The following is a 20865-nucleotide window of genomic DNA, read 5'->3' as shown; positions in this document are numbered from 1 at the left end:
CAATGTAAATAGTCATGAAAATAAAGAAAACGCATTGAATGAGAAGGTGTGTCCAAACTTTTGGCCTGTACTATATATACAGTACAGGCCAAAAGTTTGGACACACCTTCTCATTCAATGCGTTTTCTTTTTATATATATATATATATATATATATATATATATATATATATATATATATATATATATATATATATATATATATAGTAAAAAGGCTGTTGAAGCAGTTACGTTTTTCATGTTTCATGTTCTTGACTATTGGCCAAATTGTTACTTAAAATGTCAGTAACAGTATCAGCCCGAAATTTTAAAATTAGTGCATCCCCTGTTTAGTGCTCTGACTGCCACATCAAAATGCCATGCCCCTTTAGTGCACGGCCATGGAAGCAGCCAGGTATCTAAAAACCAAAACTATGTGCTTGGGAGGATACCAAAATAAAAAAAAATGGTTTATTGATATGTGATTATAGGAGTTTAACACCATTATTGAAAGGAGCACATGACATCAGTTCACATTACCAAAGAGACACAGTATTCTAGAAAGAGGGCATGTTGTTGTCCCTGATAAGAGCATACAATGATAAAACATCACTTATCACCTTATGTTAGGAATGTTTTAGTACGTTAGAGTCTGTAACCATGATGTTATCACACAATTATGTGTAGTACAAAAGCATGTAGGGAATGTTTTGGCCCTCTCTCTGCTCCTCCCTCTTTGGTTCCACCAGTTAGGAAAACACCTTCCTAGAATCAGCTGGTTTACTGGATGTTTTGCAAAGAGGAAGTAATTCCACAACCATAACAGTTAGAAATCGCATACTAACATGCCATTCATATTAAGCACGACGTAACTGCCTCCTGACACAGACAGCAGCAAAGGTTGTCGATTTGGCATTAAATGTCAGCTGAGTTAATTGTATCTGTGGGACCACTGTAGCCTCCTGACAGTGACTTAGCTATGGATGTATTGAGAGAACTGGATAGTGTTGACTGTGGAGCCCTGTTCATTCCTACGAGAGTTGCTCAGTGGCGCACAAATCCAAAATGGTTCAACTGCTATATATAAAATTACCCGCTTCCCTCACTGTGCGGCTCATAGAGCAGGCACACAAGAGTCTTCTGCCAGCCGAGTCAGCTACTTCTAGTTTAGCGCACTGTTAACTTGAATGGGGATAAAATAATTATAATATTTGGCTCCTCAAGACATTCCAAATGTTAGACTGAATGATTACATCTTGATAGTAAAAGGAGTCATTTTGCAGGGCTTGTGATGCTTAAAGAAATGTATCCACTGATTTCTCTCTATCTTTTGCCATGTGAGTCAATAGGGCCACAGGACATCAGGTGACGGGCTGGGAAGTTGTTAATCCATTTTGTGACCAATACAAAAATTGGCCTCAAGGCCCAGCGCATTTTCTGGGGGTCTGGTCTTAGCCCACAAACGTTAGCTAGCTAGACAGTGCTAACTTAGCTGATGTTCTTATTTCACCATCAGTTTTTGTAGATTGAAGTTTGCCACTTCTGCTGGAGCAGCTGACAACTGCACAGGTTCTTTGACGTTTTACATAGAAAGTAAAGGTAAAAGTAGACAGTTGTACATTTTTTAGGATAGCAGGCATTTATATTCATGTGTGTTGTAGGAAGATGTCACCACCACAGTAATGGCAACTTGTTTACCTTTGACGTATTGTAACATAACGGCAAATTTATTTTCTGTAGCTGACAACGTATTGCAGCTTTAACATGCGGCAATATATAATAATGTTTTGTTTACCATTCCCAGCGTTCCCCATGTTCTGTCTCACCCTTCATGTATACCAGCTAGCTGCATTAGGTTTGAAAATAGCCTGAATCTGATATGTTTAAAAACAATGGCAAATGGGGCAAAGAAGAAAAAAAATCGATTTTTAAATTTTGTCTATGAAAATCTGCGGGAACCCTGCATATAATGTACTGTAGAAAACATTTACCACTAAAATGTTTAATCAAAAAATATTAAATTGAGTGGAAGAGGTAATGTTGATGTCTATTTATGATTGACAGTTTTTTTTTATCAAACATCCTCAAACAGGAGGAAATAGTGCATTTGTTAGGGACTATTTTAAGCAGAGGTTTAATCCACATTTTGTGCTCTAGTGAATAGAATGATGCACATGGGAATGAATCCTAATATACTGTCTGTGCGTTGATGGCAATGACTCATGCCACAGAGGAATGAGATATCAGGCTTTGTATAAACACATAAGACTTGTTAGTGTTAGTGTTGTTAGATACATTAATTGTTGCTTTGGGTCACCACAAGCAATTTTTTATTTATTTATTTTAGGGCTGCCACGATTAGTCGACTAATCGATGACTAATCGACTATTAAAATAATTGGTGACTATTTTAGTAGTCGACTAATCGGTTTGAGTCATTTTTCATAGAAAAGTACTATAAAAGTACCCCAAAATACTCTTACTGCAGCTTCTTACATTCAGATATTGGCAGCTTTACACACTCTCCCGTGACAGTGAACTAAATCCCTTTGGCGTGAGTATGAAACAAGACATTAGATGACGTAATTTTGGGGTTTGGGTGAGACAGACCGACATTTTTCAACATTTTAACACATTTTTCGATGAAATGATTTTTGTTGACAGTAAGATAAACGTTGAGTATCACCAGACTTATTTCTAAACCTTTATTCTTTTGATGTAACTTTCCAAACAACAGTGGTTCTGCTGCAATATAAAAAGTTCATTGTTGCTGCTGTTTAAAACTGTGATTTTGCCCTTCTATTAAATACCCCCCTTTTTTATGTTTGACCTTTTCAGATCACCCACACATTATTTACTACTGTTTACCTTTGTAGGGCTGAACTGAATATTGAATGCAGTTGAGAGCTCTTATTTTTCTAATAAAGCCAACATCTGCTGACAAAAAATCTGTTCCAGATCTTGTCATCCTTGTGATGGAAAGCTGGCAGGCCAGTTTGGTCAGGTAGAGAGTGTGTTGTTCTTCCAGCCCCGCCCAGATACCCGCTGGCTTTGATATGCACCAGTCTGACTAGTGCATCATCAGTCAGGTGTGACATTGCTCTCAGTGTAACATAGCTTCTCAGAGGATTGAGATGCTGAAGGAATGCTACTAGGAACATTGCTTTCTGTGGTGTGGCTTTTAAGCTGGAACTTTGAGGGGAATTCTTGCAGCTCTACAGTTTTTCTTGAGGAAAAGGAATTTCCTGTGGACTATTGGGGAGCAGCTTCTTAGACACCAGGTGTGTTTTATTTGCTATGTGTCACCAAAGCTCTTGATTTTACCTGCTGCTTTCAGTTCCCTTATGATGGTTTTAGGTACTTTCATTTGCTACATTGTCATCGGTAGTACCACTTGCGGTAGTTGTGCACTTTTTAGTGTAGGTATGGGCAATATGGATAAAAGCTTTACATCATTAAATACATCCTAAAATATATGCTGATATTGTAAAATTTGAACAACAATTTCTGCAATTCCTTGAGCAACCCAGATATCACAATATAAATGGTGTAGTAAGATTGATAATTCACATAATTGCATTTATGTTGTTATATTGTCCAAATAGTGTTGTCATGATACCAAAATCTTTGTTTCGGTACCAATACCAATATGAATTTCGATACTTTTCGATACTTTTCGGTACTTTTCCAAAGGAAAAGTCCTTTTGGATACAAACCTTTAGAACAATAAATAGTAGAGGTGTAACAGTACCAAAAAATCATGGTTCGATAAGTACCTCGATACGGACGTCACGGTTTGGTTGCTCAAATGTTTCACCAAGTTTGTGTTGTCTCGTGTTGTCTCCCTTTGCGAGGCAGACTTTCTCTTGTCTGTTTTTCACGTGCACCAGCTGCGAATGTTGATACAGGTGTTGTCATACACACCACTTGCGCAATATGTGCTCCAATAGGAACAAGGAAGGCGTTTGTGTGCATAAATGAATTAAATAAATTAATGAATTGAATCAATTTAAAAAGTACCGGTATTTTCCAAATGCAGTATAGTACCGTTTGGAATACTCTAGTACTGCGGTACTATTTTAGTACTGGTATACTGTGCAACACTATGTCCAAATGTACTTCAGGACTACAGGTCAGCTTCATGTGATAATGGCTGCCAGCCATCAACAATAAACTGCCACAGTAATCTGGTTGGACATCTTGAGGCCGCAATTTTAACGTTGAACACTTCCTCTTACCGGCTCTTTTCACCTACTGAATGAGAAAATGGGAAACCATTGAAGGCAGAGGAGTGAGGGGTGTTGTTTTCTTTCTCCAGAGGAACAGGAAGAGCCACTGGATATTTAATAGGCCATTTGCTGATTGTGATTTCATGCTAATGACGCATTTCTTTGTCTATTTGACCTAATGATCTAGTGAATTCCAGCCCTCCTACATCAGCACTGATGGAAGTCAGAGTTAGTTTTTACTGCGCTTATAAAAGTATGTATAATATATTTGAAATGTACAAACTGATGTTTTATAACAAAACTGGCCTTTCTGTTTAAAGCGGTACTTAGTAACTTTTATAAAGAAGAACTTTGTGTCATATTTGCTGAAACTATCACAATAGGCAGTTGCCGATAAAGCCGTGGGCTAAACATAAAGTTTGTCTCTTTATTGAGTAACACTAATGGCATAACTGCACGTAAACAAAAACAACCAATCAAAGCCGAGGAGTCTGACGTATTGTTAGAGTTGCTGCATATTGTTGTACTGTTTAGCTGTAAAATGAGTTTGCTTCGGCCAGTGGGCATGACTTTTTCCAACATGGCGGACGGGTCACATACTACAGTTATCAAATGTAGCTTTAAAGTGCTGCCAATTTTATCAGCCAAAAGATGACAAAGGTTCAGAATGGGAGACAAATAAATTCCCTCAGTGAACACTGTCAGATTTGGTGAGTGCATCCATTAAGGCACACTCTATATGAGCTGGGTAAGAGAATAAGTTTTAAATGAGAAAAAAAAAAACACTATTTGATGTCAGATAAATAAAACCATCACCAGCAAAATTTCACAGTAGCGTAAACTGTGATTACTTAGTGTCTTATCGGTTTATCACTGTTCTGTTAATTAATTTACTTTTTTGTTGACTTCCTCAGTGCTGTGTACTTTGCCATGAGACAAAATCTGTCCTGAAGGTCACTCCATGCAACGCTATCCTTATCCCTTTGCACCAATGGACCCTCAGGTGTGCCCACCACCTCTGAACAGCAGCCAATCGGTGATCAGCTTACTTGACAAATCCCCAGCTAGTACATTCAAACCTGGCCACTCACGGAGCAGCAGCACTGGCTCCTCCAAACATTCAAAACAGGTAACAACACCGACAGGTACAGAGTCTGACTGTACTGTGTTGTTTTTAGAATATGTAGTAAATTAAGTTCATGCTACACTCTTTACTGGCTGTTTTAATCTCTGTTATGATATTTTGTACCATTCTACTTTGTTTCTTGTTAATAAATCCTCTGTTTATGTAAGTCCAAGGGTATACATATGACTTTTTTAACCCATACCCTGATTCCCTATGTTTTTCTGTCTAAAGCTGGGTTCGGACTACACAACATGTTTGTCCGTTCCGACAGAGCTATGTCATATTAGGCGATTATGGAGTAATAAAATCTTACTGTGACTTGGCCGACAGACTTGACAAACTACAGCTGACAACTCGCTGGTTGTCCTTCATAATGTGCTTGATGTTATCATAAAGTGTTCTTGTCCTTTTTGTTATTATTATTTCAGTCACTGTGGGTGTTCATGTCTCAACTAAACTGTTTTTGTAGTAATGGATAAAGTGCTACCAGATGGAAGGAGTTACAAGTCACTGAATCCTTCACAATGAGTTCCTACAGATGTTTCACTACAAAAGCCTTTTTAGAAAATGAAGGGATTCTCTCCACTGAAATGTTAAGGGGCTGTTAAATTAAAGGGGTAAAGGAAGTGTTGAGTTTAAAATTTTAGGGATTGAGAAATAAAGGCCTGTGTTTACGGTAGTCTGTTTAAAATAATGCTGGTAGCCTCTGCAGTTGGGGTAAGTAAAGTCCCAGCCACTATTTGTGAATTTTATGGTATGTTTGTCTACTCAATCCTTCTCCATTATGAAGAATTAACAGTCTTTCCTACCTTGATGCTAATGGCAGTACTTACCACGCTGCTGAAGTGCCTCTGCTATTTCATGTCAGCATTTTTACTTTTTCACTGTTATGGTAGTCCCTTAAGGAAATATCAAAAAGGCTGGGGTGTTGTTGTCATACAGTTGTCCACAGCAGCAGATCGCTCTGTGTTCCTATTGGTCAAAGTGACGTCGTGAGGCGTCCCAGGCGCACTGTCCCTTGTTATCTACTGTAACACATTACACGGGATGAAACACTCAATTATTATGCACAACTCTCCTTACGATTCACGAGCGGATTTTACGCCATAAGATGACTGGGTCAGGCTATAATTGGGCTGATATTGTGTAGACTGTACCAGGTATAAGATACTAATGGAGTATTGCTCCAACATTGAGGGAGACTGCAACATCCATTGCCGCAAAACGGGTTGCAATCCCTGCGAGCAATTGAGCACCTTCACTTTATGTCCATGAAAAGAGATTCTGTGTCTGACAGCATTACAGGAAAGACCCTACAGAGAATTTGAATGTTTTTCTTTACCTTTTTCTTGTTCTGGTCTGTTTGTGTATAAACAAGTCTCGCACAAGGAAATCTTGTAGACACTGTTTAAATCAGCTAAATATTCAGCCATGACACTGAAAATCTTTAAGACAATGCTAAGCAATGCTTTCTATACTCCACCACAGCAAACTCGTCCCGGCACTCCTTTCTCTAACTCTCACTAATGTTTTTACTGTTGTTGTCCTACAACAAGTCACCTGTGGTGACATTTCAAAACAAGACTTCTACTTGAGCATGATTTGGTCACAATAACAAACAGTCCAGTGAAAGGTAGGAAAAATGTATAATTTCTCCGTATGGATCCTTTCCTTAATGTTGTCAGACACTTCTAATAACAGTCTGACAGTTGCAAAAACACGTTAGTGGACATAAATTGATGGTGCTTAATTGCCTATTGGGATTACAGTGCAGCTTGTTTTTCTGCTGCAGCTGTAATGGTTTCTCTCAATTGGACCAATTTCAAAAATATTTGTTACCATTAATCACTTAAATACAAAAACATGGGAAAACAGGGTCCAGGTTGAAAAGTACATAAGTATGTCCTTAATAGAAGGAATGACAAAACTAAAAATATTCACAGTAAGTCACAGTTATGGACTAGTCATGATTATGACTAAGTAACTGAGGTTTTACTTAAAGTTAGTATTTTTATACTCATCATTTCTAACTTTTCATCTTTTTTTATTTGCTTAGCTGAAATGGGCTTCCATATAGGTTTCCTTTCAGCCTGCCTACTGAAGGTTAAATAATGTCCACTAAAAGTTTCTCAGAGGAAAACTTTACATGCTCACACAATTAGAACAAATTGCTGCTGTATGTAATTTCATTGTTGGTGACTTCAGTCTATGGAGTATAAAATTACATAAACAATTTTTTTTTTTTTTTTTTATCTTTTGATGCTAAATTGTTATATTTTGGATGTAAAAACTACAACTACAGTATCCCAAAGGCCAAATGCAGTCTTTCAATAATTTGGTTCATTTTGTAAAGATTAAAGTCTTGCATCTGTGTCTGTGTCAGTCTCGTAACTGGGAGGTGATGGATGACATGCAGCAGCTGGATATGTATTCAGTCCCGGGCTCCACTCTGGACCTCAGTATCCCTGGGATCTGTGAGGGCTACTTGATGAAGAAGAGGAAATACCCGCTCAAAGGCTGGCACAAGGTGAACCCAGCACAGATTAAACATTTAATCTCTTCTGCTCCGTTTGCAAAAGTTTTCAATGTTAATGCTGTAAATCGTATCTGTTCACCATGTGAATACTTTCTGGTTAATGTGATAGACTGAAGCAGAGCTTTTTATCAAACATCATATCTCAAGAACAGAAGGGGAGACATTTTGTGAGATACTGAATTGGTGACACTAATCTTGGGTGTCCACCTTGAAACTGTGCTGATTGTATTCATAGAATAATATATATCACATCAGATCTGATGATGTGTGCTGCCAGGTTGAAGGTGCGTGTGTGAAGCATCAATGTTCTGACAAAAAACAAACAAACAAACAAACAAACACTGGGCTCAATCCCAATACACTCCTTGCCCCTACCACTTAGTCCATATCCCTCCATTTTGAACGTTCATGTCTAGGGGTAGAATGTCCTTATTCTTATTTGGATAGAAAATGGAAAATTATCATAAAATATTATAAAAATTAAGCACAACAAAAGAATTGCTAGTACTGTGCTGATATCTCTGTAGCTAACTTGCAAACGTGACATTGTTTATCACTGATTTGTGCTTGACAGTCCCAAATCAACTACAACTGCAACTTGAGTGGTTGATGGTGGCATTCAACCGCAAGGTAGTAATTATAGTTGGGGTTTTTTTTTTAAATCTTTTTATTGGATTTTTCGTTCACATATAACAATAATTCACGCATACAATGTATACAAAAAAAATAATAATAATTGTAGTTTAAAATATTTTTGGCATTTCTGCTTTTATTTTTGAAAGTGAAAGGTAAGTGAGAGAGAAAGAGGGGATGACTCGCAGCGTAGGGCCCAGGCCGGACTTGAACTGCCGCAGAAAGAACTCAGCCCCAATGGCACGTGCTTTACACGGCAAGCCACAGGGGTGTCCCTTTGTTTGCTTTTTAACATTTGATTGTGATTGGTTCTTTTCAGAGATACTTCCTGTTGGAGAAAGGAATTCTCAAGTACTCAAAGACGCAGCAAGATGTAAGTCATGAACAAAAATGCAGCTGCCAACATTACTGTCACACAGAGCAGTGATAGAGCCATCTGTTGTGTTGGTTCCATTTTGGTCTTAACAGCTCTGTTTGATTTGACTAAATAGGTGATAAAAATCAGTTCAAAACACACTTTATTTGTGTTTTAGATTCAAAGAGGAAAGCTCCATGGCTCTCTGGACGTCAGTCTGGCTGTTATGTCCATCAACAAGAAGACCAAAGGCATAGACCTGGATGCCGGAGACAACCTCTACCACCTCAAGGTACCCCACAAAGAGAGATTTAAGGACCTCTGAGGTGGTTAATAACAACACAGGCAGCATGCTGCAGCAGATTGCCATCTGCAGAACTAACCTGCAGGAGTGAAATACTCCTATTTCAGTATCAGTAGAATTTAGAGGGTCCAACTGAGGTTTACATATAGACATCTGGATATTCTTTAGCATGCATTGAACTTAACATTTAATGCCTTCTCCTCGTTCCTCTTTCTCTATTCTTGCGTGTCCTCTTTTTTAAAAAAAATATTTTTGTTTGTTTTTTGTGTCCTTTCCTCCCTGTTAGGCAAAGAGCTATGACCTTTTCTACATCTGGTTGACCAAGCTGTGTGCCCATCGTCTATATAGGAAAAACGAGGCCATGAGTGTCCATCATGGCGTCCTTCACGCTCTCTCCATGGGCTCAAGCACCATGCCAGCCATGGCCACTCTTGCCCAGGCAAACAGAGCCACGGTCAGTAGAGAGTCCCACTCAAGTTAATGTCACAAATTTTGAAGTTTGTTTTTAATCATTATCAAAATTCTAATTAATTTTCTGTTGATCGATTATTAAGTGACAAACCAGTCCAGCATTACTTACAGTATCACTGACAATGACAGTTGGGTGATAGTTGCTTAGAAAAGAGTGAGCATTTCATTTTCATTTTGTTGGTTTTAATTATGGCTTTAACTGTGGTATATTTGATTGTCCAGCCTCTTCACTATGCCAGCTCAGCATCAGTGTACCAGCCAGAAATGGGAAGCCCTGCCCCTGCTGTCACCTCTAACCCAGGAGTGACCAGCAAGGTGTCAGCCTGGCTGCAGCAAACCCACGACATTGATGCAACTTCCAACGGTGAGAAGCATCTATATTCTTGAGCCACAGAATGAAGCCTGGTTGATGGTCATATTTCATCAGATTTAACAGTGACAGACATACTTTACATTTAAATACCAAAAAAACACACAGACAGACTCTATTTACTGTTTTTGTGTGTTCTCTAAACTGTGATCTTTGACCTTTAGACCTGGCTCGCTGTCAGGCAGAGCTGACAGAACTTGCCCAGCTCATCCAGCGACTTAATTGGCTGGAAGGTGGCCTGCCAATCACTAACACAGACCTTGAGATGCGAATCAGCATGCAGGTCAGTAGTCTGGTAACAACTGTGAATGTGTGTGATTCATCAAATCCTAATTCATGGCAAACAAAAACATGAGTTGAGACAGTTTGTCTTTGTTTAATGTAAGCTAATTAGTTTTAAGGTATTTATGAATCAACAGAGATATGCTGTTCTAAATAAAATAATGTAACACCTAGTGGATTATCAGCTGGAGGAATCTATCTTAAATGTCATTTTACCTTTTCTCTTTCTAAAAAATTAACCCTTTTACTTACTGATTTACTTAATGATTAATGTCAGGCTTTCGATGTCGGGCTTGATGGTAACTCTAAATTTGTGAAACTCTCGCAAGCTGTTTAAAAAATATTTTGTCTCGCTGTCTTATGTTGTGACAGTGCTGTGGTTATGGTCTGGTTACGTTTAGACACAAAAAGCACTTGGTTAGGGAGAGGAAAAGATAATAGTTAGGGGTGAAATTGTTGTAGCATGGAACATGGAGTCTTGCAGGACTTCTGTAAATCTGGGCAAGACTCGACCACTTTTGAAAGCGACAAACTGAAACTGACATCCCTAGATAAAATGTATTGATTTTGTCACAGACAAATTATACATTCCTTATTCTTACCACCACTTATGTAAAATTATGTGGTATAGGTTACAGAAAGTAGATGCATATCAGTCTGCAAAGTATTGATAGAGAAGCTATAACTCTGTTGGTCTCTGTTTTAGAATCTCTCCCTGGAGAAACCCAAGAAGAAGGTGGGGAAAGGGTTTGGTCACTCCAGGACTTTGTCTCGTGTTGAAGCCATGGGGGGAATGGTAGGACTGACTTTAACTTCATATGCACTGATGCCATTCACTGTAATTTTGTTTTGTAAAATAATTGCATCCTCTGTTTGATATCATACTATTCCTCTACACTCTGTTATGTATTTTTTTCTGCAGTTCACCTCCAGCCACCTGAGTACAAACTGCAACCCTGGTTTGGCAGCGTCTGTTCAGTCCATCCCCGACTATGTGTACTCTCAGCTGTCCAACCCTCAGGTCACCTCTCCTGAGGCCAAGAAGCTTCACCAGGACATCTGCGCTGCTTCTCAGAGGGGTATGGCTCTCCCACCTAACAGTTGTATTATTTTCTGTAAATAAGTTTTAGTTGTGCTGGTTATTAAATGACCGTCGTCTTTTTCCACACAAGGCTCAATACTATGTCATTTTTCAGTTTTCTTCTGAAATAATTTCTTAAGTGATTGTTTATCAGTTATCAGTATTATTATAAGCAAAAATGTAGTTCAGTCAAAATTAGCTATTTCAAGATGTCATTATGGTCTAGTTACCTTTTTAATTAAAATTAGTCACTGTTTTTTGACATTTCATGAAATAAATTGAATTTGAAAGTGAAAAATGCCTAAAATAATATTCATAACTCTCTACAACATTTATGTCCTTATTTTGGTAGCATAATATGGTCATGAACTGGATTTTGTAATCAAGTTTCTGTATTTTGTGTTACAGTTCATTCCTCTCTCAAGTCCATTTATGAAGTTTTAAACTTGGAGAGAGAGCGACTGAGGCAGGCCTGGACCGGCCCGGAACTGAGACACAACACCTCACAGCAGCTCGCTACACTCTGCAGCACACTGTCGGAGGTAACACACTCACTAGAGGTGGAGCTAGGCTACATAGAAACATAACTCAAGTTCTTCTTCTTGAAGCTGGAAATCAGACAATTACAAAGACTGACCTGAATTTAGTAGTCTATGTCCCTAACCCCCTTTTCTCCTGGAGTCCCAGAGTTTAAACACTAATGATTAGCACCAAATATTAGTATCGGCCCGCGAAAAGACAATGGAGGCCAAGCCCTCGCTGTCTGTTGGTGAGGTGCTGTGTGAAACTGTTAAGCAGGTTTGGGCTGTTTCTAGGCAGGACAGGCACAAGTTATCACAGGTGCTTCCTGAAGGAACACACCTCAAATCTTTTTCTCCTTATTTCTTCACACTCAAAGACACAAATGACACAATCATTGTCCCACACTGAAACGGAGCAGTTTTGTCAGTTGAGGGGCTTGTTATTTCCTGCTGTCAAACTGGCAGTTATCAGTAACCCTTCCTGTTTGGTGTTGCATGAGGTTTCTTCTCAGCTGCCTGCTTGTTCTCTGTTCATGCTGCATGTGACTGTTTGGGCTTTATTTTGATTTTGGTTGCCTGGCAGCCGGCTGTCACTCTACGTTCTCACTGTGTGCAACACAGGCAACAGTCAGCAAGTCAATTAATTCCCTACAATAATTCCTGCATTGAAGAGACTAGAAATAAAAGCGCCGACATGACAACTGTGGAGCCTGTTGGGTGGGTGATTTTTAAAGGAGTGCTCCACCAATTTAACACGATAAGATCAGTTTGCTGATGATTTAGTACTATAAGTTGTATAATGTGGCTCTTGAGGAGTTTTGACAAGTCTGAGGAAAAAGCTCTGATGATTTCAACATGGTTACCTCAGCTCAGGCTTGGAGACAACAAATTTATAATAGCTGGCCTACATTAGAATTGGGGATGTGGAGTTTGAAAAATAAGTGTTTACCAGGCAGGGAGGGTTAAATGAAAAACACCACTGAGTTGCATAATAGGAAAGGCAAAAGTGTGTAGGGGAACTAAATGTCACCTGCATCAATTTTGTCTAATCTTTTAAAGGTTTTCACACCAACTTTATGAAGGTGAAATACCAAGTCATTAGAGTTCCCCCTCAAACAAAAAAAAAAAAAAAAGGAAAAAAGAAAATCCCATTTATTTAATGTCATTAACACTTGGTGGCAAGCTATGTTCATCTGCTAAAATATTTTAAAAGGCAGGACTAGGGCAAAAAAAGACCTAACTGACACATTTGAATACATTAAAGGGATAGTTGGGATCTTCTTCAGTAGTATGGGATACTTACCCATAGTCTGTGTATAACAGACAGTGGATGTCAGTCAGCAGACACCCAGATTGGAGAAGCAGGCTTGAGTCCGACATGGAAGCTAAGTAATTTAGTGCTGTGGAGGGATCAGCCACAAAACATATTTTAGTTACCTAAAACAGTCAATAAGTCCCACCTAAAAATAATCAAGATATGCTTAAGTGTAGAATATTTTCATAGGTTTACTTTACCACCAGATAGCGATTTCCAACAGGGAGCTGAGGCAGTTATATCGCTTTCTTCAAAGCCGGGCTCCACTTGGAAAAACAGTAAATTAAGCTCACTGAAAAGGGGAGCTGCTGGTCTACAGCTGCCTCGATCAGTTAGTTTGTGTTATTGTGGAACTTCGGTGAATTTGAATCAACCCTTTAAATGCTAAAGTCCGGCGTTCCCATGGTCACGGAAAACCTGGAAAAGTCATGGAATTTGTTGTGTATAATGAAACAGTTTCAATAATCTTAATAATCTTAAACTTTCCATGTAATGTAACATAACGACAAATTAGTTTTCTGTAGCTGTCGACATAACATAGCTCTGTTATGCATCAGTGGGTTACAGCATTTTGTTTACCATCAGATACTTTTTGTCATTTCCTCCCTGAGTTAGTATCTCCCTTTCTGTATGCCAGTTTTCTGAAATTATATTTGAATAGAGTTTGAATCTGACATGTTTGGAAAAAAAAAGCCTGGCAAGTGTGGCAACAAAAGTCAAGGAAAAGTTTTGAAGTTTTGTCACACAGTAACACAAAGTAACTGATCGAGGCAGCGACACACCAGCAGCTCCCGTGTTTAGTGAGCCAGAATTACCATTTTTGTCCCTGGAGTCTGGTGGCTTTGAAGAGAGCATTGATGAGGCACAGCGGCCGTTCACGGCTGCCCTGTAGGAACAGGCAGGGTAAAGCAGTGAAAATACTCTGAATACTATGTACACTTAATGGATATAGATTTTTTTTTGGTGGCTAACATACATTTTGCTGCTGCCCCCAATCCACAGCAGGTCATTACTTAGCTTCTGTGTCGGCACTCCTGCCGCCCAACCTGGGGGCATGTTGACAGACATCTACTGTATGTATTACAGTGACTACGGATAAGCACTCCATACAACCCACTTCAAAAAATTGGAACTCTCCCTTTAATAGCGGTAGATGACAACATAGATGCAGTTTGGCCCTGCTAACAGTTGGACAATAGGGTGACGCACTGATCAATGCCACATGCTGTGTGAATGCTCTGGAGTCTCTGTGACATCCTGACCATTTGTTTTTGATCTTCTGTGTTTCTACTTCCTGTGTCTTGCATGGCTGATCTATGTATATGTGTGTATTTATGTGTGCATGTGCATGTCCATGTTTAGCTTGACATACAGTCACATCTGACCAAAGTCCACTCGCTTTCCCTGTCCTCTGACTCTTCTGAGGAATCCTTCTGCACCGTCCGTCCTGACCAGGTGTGTACTGCGGTGTGTGTGTGTGTGTGAGAAAGACAAGTTTGTATTTTTGTGCATGTCCACGTCATTATCTCGCTGTCACTCATTTGCATTCAATTTATTCTTGCATCAGAAATTCATTAAAAGTCATGGAGGCAATATTGACATAATTCCCCCAGATCCTAGCTTGGATAAAGTGACTCTTCCCTCATACACAATCTGTTACAAGAAAATCCAAATGAATGACAGTATCTTGTGGTTGGTGTGGCTCAGGTTCATCACTTCATGCTCTTCACTCAGTTGTAAGAGCATTACAACACATGTAGACATTTTGTGCAGGTCACAAGAGTAGCATGTTTCTACGTGGCTGATACTCCACATGTCTGTTGGCCTATGGTCTGGCTCCAAATCTTGCTTTATACAAACTGTTCATTTGAAAAATGAAAATATAATTTGAACCACAAATTCTTCCCCACACTCCCCCACAGAGGACACCATCTATGGGTCGTCACAGTCACCGTGCGCCGTCAGTGGCAGATTCCATGGCAGAGTATTTTGATGCCAGCGAGGTGATCGTGTGCGAGAGCTCATCAGAGGCGGAGGCTTCGGACGAGTCAGGTCTCAGTGACATCACCACCACCAGCAACTCAGAGCCTGAAGAGGGACATGGTGAGTGTGCACCTCCCATCCAGGAGCCAGTAGTGTTCAGACCACATTGCCCAACTACCAGTCCAGGATGAAATGTCTTTCTCCTCTCTTCCTCTTCAGCCACTGCCACCCTGAACTACCGGGCCAGCCTGAACAACGCTCCTGACAGACCCAGCCCAGTGCCCACTAATACTGGTAAAACCACCATTTTACTGTCTCATTTATATTGTAAATGAGTGAAGGGATGTCAGCTGTGTACTGCAGGGTCTCCAGTCTAGCCTTTTCAGTACTGATTTTAGACCAGACATGAGAGATGCTACGTCGTGATGGCACAGTGAGAGGACAAGCTGATGTGCAGTTGTTTTTGAATTCCATAAACACTCAACCGTTGAGCTGTACATACTAAATAATTTAGGCCTGTAAGCTACTGGTGTCAGTTTTAGTTAAAGGCAGGTTTAAATTAATCTGAATATAATCAAGTCTTTATCATGCATATGTTCATACATAAATAATTAGAAACCAGGTTAAACAAAAATTAGGCTATCTAAGCAGAAATCTAGCTGGATAACTCCAGTTTCTCTGATCGCCTACCACAATTATGGAGACTGGCTTTACTGATATAATGGAACATTACATCTAACGGTGGTTAATGGTTATGAAATTGAATTACTGCAAAAAGCCAACTGTCATCCAGTTCCCAAAGTGCATATAAAGATGGTTAATCTAGTACAGGCCTGTAGCACTTAGTGCAGGTCCTCTGACCAGCGTTGGTCGTAGTCTGTGCCAGACTTGAGACTAAGTAAGACTTTGCCCTAGAACAGCCATTTCCCAAAGTAGGTGCCACGGCATCCAGAGGTGTGCTAAGGCCGATTTGAGTCCCACTTCGAGTGCTACTGATACTAGGGTGGGTTGACTGTCATGTTATTCCACTGCGCATTTTCTCTGGCTCAGCACTGTTATGCACACAGCATGAGCCTCTGATTCGTTGACAGAGTGGACCCAGTGCATCTTGACAAACTACTACTACTACTAATGACAACTACAATTCCTGGATGAATAATTATAGAAGACAGTCATTGTTGGATTTCTAAGGTTCATAAAGTAAACAGATGCTGCTGTTCCATGCTGGATTGCTTAGCTTCTGAAGGATACAATTACACTGGAACACAAAGCTACAATGGAGACGAGGTGGAGACCATTTGAAGTGAGTTTGCAGGCCGCGGCATTCCAGAGATAATCTGAAAATAGTAAATGGTATACTGTGATGTTGTACATGACATCAACAACCTTTGGTTGGGAGTTTTTAATGAATTAAGTGGTATTGGATCGGTACATTGACTCGTGTACTTGCCGATATCCGATCCAGCATTTTAGGCAGTATCGCAAGCGTTTCCATTACTGGTATCGGAACAACTCTAGCTTACATATAACCAGTACATTTCGTTTTCAAGAACTTCATAGATTTTGGAGTAGCCTAAATACACATGATATCATTAAATTGTTCTGATGTATTACATTATGTTGTGGGGGTTTGATGAAATGTTAATGTTGCAAGTTGCAACTTTGTTTACTGTATGAAGGGTAAGTGAAGACATTGTTGTCTATGAATGTATGTATTTTATATGGACCCCAGAAAGAGTAGTTGTTGCCAAGCCAACAACTAATGGGTATCCCAATAAATAAACAAACAAATAAATAACAAACAAACAATAACAAGAGTATAATGTGGGAGTCCCCTAGCATTACAGGCTACATATGGCTACAAATAATCTTTTTACACTTCATGCACAAACTCTAATGCAAAAGAGAAAAAATAATTATTATTGCACCTCTTAAGGGGGGTGCCATGAAAACAAAATGGAAATAAAAGGGTGCCCTGGTTTAGAAAAGTTAGGGAACCACTACTCTAGAGCCTTCTGAATTATGGAGGTGTCTTCTATTGGACCAAAGATCTGCTGACACTGTGGTCATCTTTAAAAAGCAGCTCAATAAAGAAACACAAGCCAGACATGCCTTTGTCACATAATTCTATATTGTATCTGTGTGTGTGATTATGTTGGACTGCCTCTGTGCATTTTTGGCCCATGAGGAGCCCTTTGGGATGTTTCGATGTCCTTTCGTTGCATTGATTTTTGTTGCTGTGATCCAGGTCGTCGCACTGTCCTCCCCGCCCCAGGAACAGACAACAGCCACATTGGCATCATGACCATCCTGTACAACAACATCGGCAAGGACCTGTCTCGAGTCTCCATGCCAGTCGCTCTAAATGAGCCGGTGTCTTTGCTGCAGAGGCTCAGTGAAGAGTTGGAGTACTCTGAGCTGCTGGACATCGCCAACACCATTGATGATCCATATGAGAGAATGGTAAGTTTGGTTTACTTGGATTCCTAACTAGCTTGAACTGAGATCCAGTTCAAGTTCATTAAGAAAAACAATATGTATGTTCCCAGGTCTATGTGGCAGTATTCTCCATCTCTGGATATGCCTGGGCGTCCTGGAGGTATCGCTACAAACCCTTCAACCCTGTTCTGGGAGAAACATATGAAAGTCACAGAGAAGACAGAGGCTTCCACTACATCAGTGAGCAGGTAACCAGCAGAGCAGTATATAGAAACATGCTGATGTGATATCAAAATCTGAGTTTAGAACACACTGTAATACTGATTATATGTTGTGCTTTCAGGTCAGCCATCACCCACCTATCTCTGCCTGTCATGCAGAGTCAGAAAACTTCACTTTCTGGCAAGGTAGGAGCTGTGTGCTTAGAGAGAAGTGCTATATCCATTTGAACTGCATGAGTGGAATCAAACTTAATTTTCTGTCTGTCTGTCTGCTCTCAGATCAGAGATGGAAGAACAAGTTTTGGGGAAAGTCAGTGGAGATCATCTCTTCTGGACTGGTCAATGTTACCCTGCCCAAGTGAGTAAGACACACAACGCAGCAGATAGCAGCGTGATGTACAACAGAAGTATTGACTACAACTGTAACTTCTAGATCCAGTACAACCATACAATAGTACAACTGCTCATACAACACTGAACTCAAAGGTCTATACCAAGCCTATTGTCCAGTCAAGGGATCATGCATTTTCTTGCTCTTTATACTATGGCAGTAGCCTGAAAGGTTATCCCAGTAATTCACCAGAAAATAACTGTGTGAAAGAGGTTTTGGTGTACACATTGTTGTCCAACTGTAGAGTTTTGGAACTTTAAACCTTTTTACAACCAAAAAGCCACATCTGAAAACATGCGGAAAAGCCCATAATGAAGTTAAATGTTATTTTATCAATTGTTTATGTGTATGTAGATATGGTGATCACTATGAATGGAACAAGGTGGTGACATGTATCCACAACGTGCTGAGTCAGGACCGCTGGTTGGAGCACTATGGTGAGGTGGTCATCAAAAACACAAAGAGTGACCTCTGCACCTGCAAGATTACTTTTGTCAAGGTCAGGACACACACACACGTGCACACACTCACTACTGTTAACCGGCCTCTCCTCTCCTGTTTGCATCTGTTACTGCCAGTTCAATTAGAGGTCAAAATAATACCTGTGGACTTTTCTTGCCCTTTTCTACTATTTAACCACCGACCCTGTCCTCCCTGTATTCCAGTCTCGCTACTGGAGCTCAGATAACACTAAGAACGAGGTGCAGGGTGTGGTCCTGGATCGGGCTGGAGAGGTGGTTCATCGTTTTGGAGGCCTCTGGCATGAGGGCATTTTCTGTGATACCCTGCCTACACCAAAGTGCATCTGGAAGCCCAGTGAGTAGCATCCTGAAAAGCCCTGACAAATATCTATAGTGCCATGTTGTGATTAAATACATCCTGACTTCCAACCTGAGCCACCACTGACTAAAATCTAAAATCTAAAATTATTTAAAAATAAGGTGAATTTCAAAAGCAAATGCATGGTTTGCAAATAGAGAAAGGATGACAACCACAAATCATACCCTTAGTATTTCTTACACTGATGTCTCCAGTGTTGATATGCACCAGAGGAGGCTAGTCCACAGAGGCAGAGGAGGTTGCTTCTTCTCTCTCTCTTTTTTTTTTTTTTTGAAGTGGCAACAGGAACATCAAACTGAAACTGAGTAAATGGTTGGTTGAATTATAAAATACATTTTCTCTCTTCTTTGGAAAAACTCCATAATTGAACTGATTACATTTTAATTAAACCCATTAAAATGTTTCAACAGTGACTCCTACAGGTCAGCTGGGAAAGAAAACACAGAACACAGAAAGTGACACTACATCAGAGGACATTCTCCCTAACCAATCATCAGACTAGTGTAAAATAACATGTCGCTATGGGCTAGTCCCCCTCCTGTCCGCTAGGGATTGGGGGAAAAATTGATGCAGGATAATATCATGATATTTTGCGAGTATCGATCTTTTACTATATACATTATTAATTTTTGCAAATACACATTTTAATACAACTCTTGGTTCTAGAGTAATAAAAACAATGGCTTTTTCAGTCCACTAGATGGTGCTGATGTATTTTTTTTTCCTGATGAGGTCAGCAGAGGTCTCAGACAGCGGCATTTGGCAGGAAGTTCATCAAAACGAAGACGGAGGCACTGGAGAAATAAATTAGAAATGTGCTGTCTGCGTTTAAATCAAACGTCTGGAATAAAATACTCTGGGAATACTACGAACATGAAGGCTCACCTCGCACATCACCATCCAGAGAAAGCGTTAGCCCCTGATGGCCAAGCTAACGCTAAATCCCCTCCACCAAAAAATCAACCAACTCTGGACACACTTAGTTTGACAAAACTACCATCCAACTCTGAGCGAGCTAAGAAAATAATACATGTGCAAAGATCTGCGTCCATGCAGTGTTGTTGAAAACCAAGGCTTTTGTTACATACTAAAAACATCTGGCGATTCCCACCACAGTGTCCTTCCTGTTATTTTTGAGTTGCTAGCCTCCACTTATGCATGGTGTCATTTCCTGTTTAGATGTGCAGCCTGATGACTATGCGCAGTACTACGGCTTCTCACGTTATGCCAGAGAACTTAACGAGCTGACGCCTGAGCTGAGGGCAGTCCTTCCACCTACAGACACACGCTTCAGACCAGACCAGAGGTACAAACTTGATTTTTATTTAATTAAGGTGAAACCTTGTCAAAAAACTTAATAATTATATTTTGTAACATTTTGTCGTAACACTAATTTTCTTCAGCCCAGTTTCCATGTTGAGCAGTTGTGTAATTCCTGCCCCTCTTGTCTCCATCAGGCTCCTGGAGGAGGGGAAGGTAGCAGAAGCAGATAAAAAGAAGGATGAGGTAGAGGAGAAGCAGAGGGAGAGGAGGAAGGAGATGGCCAAGACAGGGGAGGAGCACATCCCCAGGTTCTTCAGGTGAGGAGCTCTACTTTTGAAGCTTTGGAAAGGAAGACTTATCATTGCCCAGCCAAATGTTTCCTCACAGTATTTCACAGGGTTACTCCAATGATGGGGGGGACTTGCAAGAGAGATAAAAAGATGATCAATATAAAAGCAGCAGAGGCTAAAATATCCTGATTTTTAGTCCCTAATATGATTTAAGTTGCAGATGACTCAGAAAGATCGT

General features: G+C 40.0%; 1 protein-coding gene across 4 annotated transcripts in view; it reads left to right on the top strand.

Annotated features, from left to right (window-relative positions):
* The window catches only part of LOC117268967 (oxysterol-binding protein-related protein 6-like), a 31488-nt gene that overhangs the window by 7828 nt on the left and 2795 nt on the right, over positions 1 to 20865 (top strand). The window contains exons 2-22 of one of the 4 annotated variants that reach the window (XM_033645763.2): positions 5121 to 5335; positions 7716 to 7859; positions 8821 to 8874; positions 9035 to 9148; positions 9447 to 9614; positions 9854 to 9995; positions 10166 to 10284; positions 10990 to 11079; positions 11206 to 11362; positions 11773 to 11906; positions 14563 to 14655; positions 15123 to 15303; positions 15403 to 15477; positions 17432 to 17646; positions 17733 to 17870; positions 17966 to 18029; positions 18123 to 18201; positions 18589 to 18733; positions 18900 to 19050; positions 20254 to 20380; positions 20532 to 20654. In XM_033645763.2, coding sequence (XP_033501654.1) covers positions 5168 to 5335; positions 7716 to 7859; positions 8821 to 8874; positions 9035 to 9148; positions 9447 to 9614; positions 9854 to 9995; positions 10166 to 10284; positions 10990 to 11079; positions 11206 to 11362; positions 11773 to 11906; positions 14563 to 14655; positions 15123 to 15303; positions 15403 to 15477; positions 17432 to 17646; positions 17733 to 17870; positions 17966 to 18029; positions 18123 to 18201; positions 18589 to 18733; positions 18900 to 19050; positions 20254 to 20380; positions 20532 to 20654 — 2681 coding nt within the window. In that variant the 5' untranslated portion in view covers positions 5121 to 5167. Of the gene's footprint in view, positions 1 to 3074; positions 3259 to 5120; positions 5336 to 7715; positions 7860 to 8820; positions 8875 to 9034; positions 9149 to 9446; positions 9615 to 9853; positions 9996 to 10165; positions 10285 to 10989; positions 11080 to 11205; positions 11363 to 11772; positions 11907 to 14562; positions 14656 to 15122; positions 15304 to 15402; positions 15478 to 17431; positions 17647 to 17732; positions 17871 to 17965; positions 18030 to 18122; positions 18202 to 18588; positions 18734 to 18899; positions 19051 to 20253; positions 20381 to 20531; positions 20655 to 20865 lie in introns of those variants that run through there. The other 3 variants (XM_078161728.1, XM_033645766.2, XM_033645765.2) reach the window with 3 other exon arrangements.

This window comes from Epinephelus lanceolatus, chromosome 18, assembly GCF_041903045.1.
Source record: "Epinephelus lanceolatus isolate andai-2023 chromosome 18, ASM4190304v1, whole genome shotgun sequence".
Lineage (NCBI taxonomy): Eukaryota > Metazoa > Chordata > Actinopteri > Perciformes > Serranidae > Epinephelus > Epinephelus lanceolatus.
This window is presented reverse-complemented; position numbering and strand designations above follow the sequence as displayed.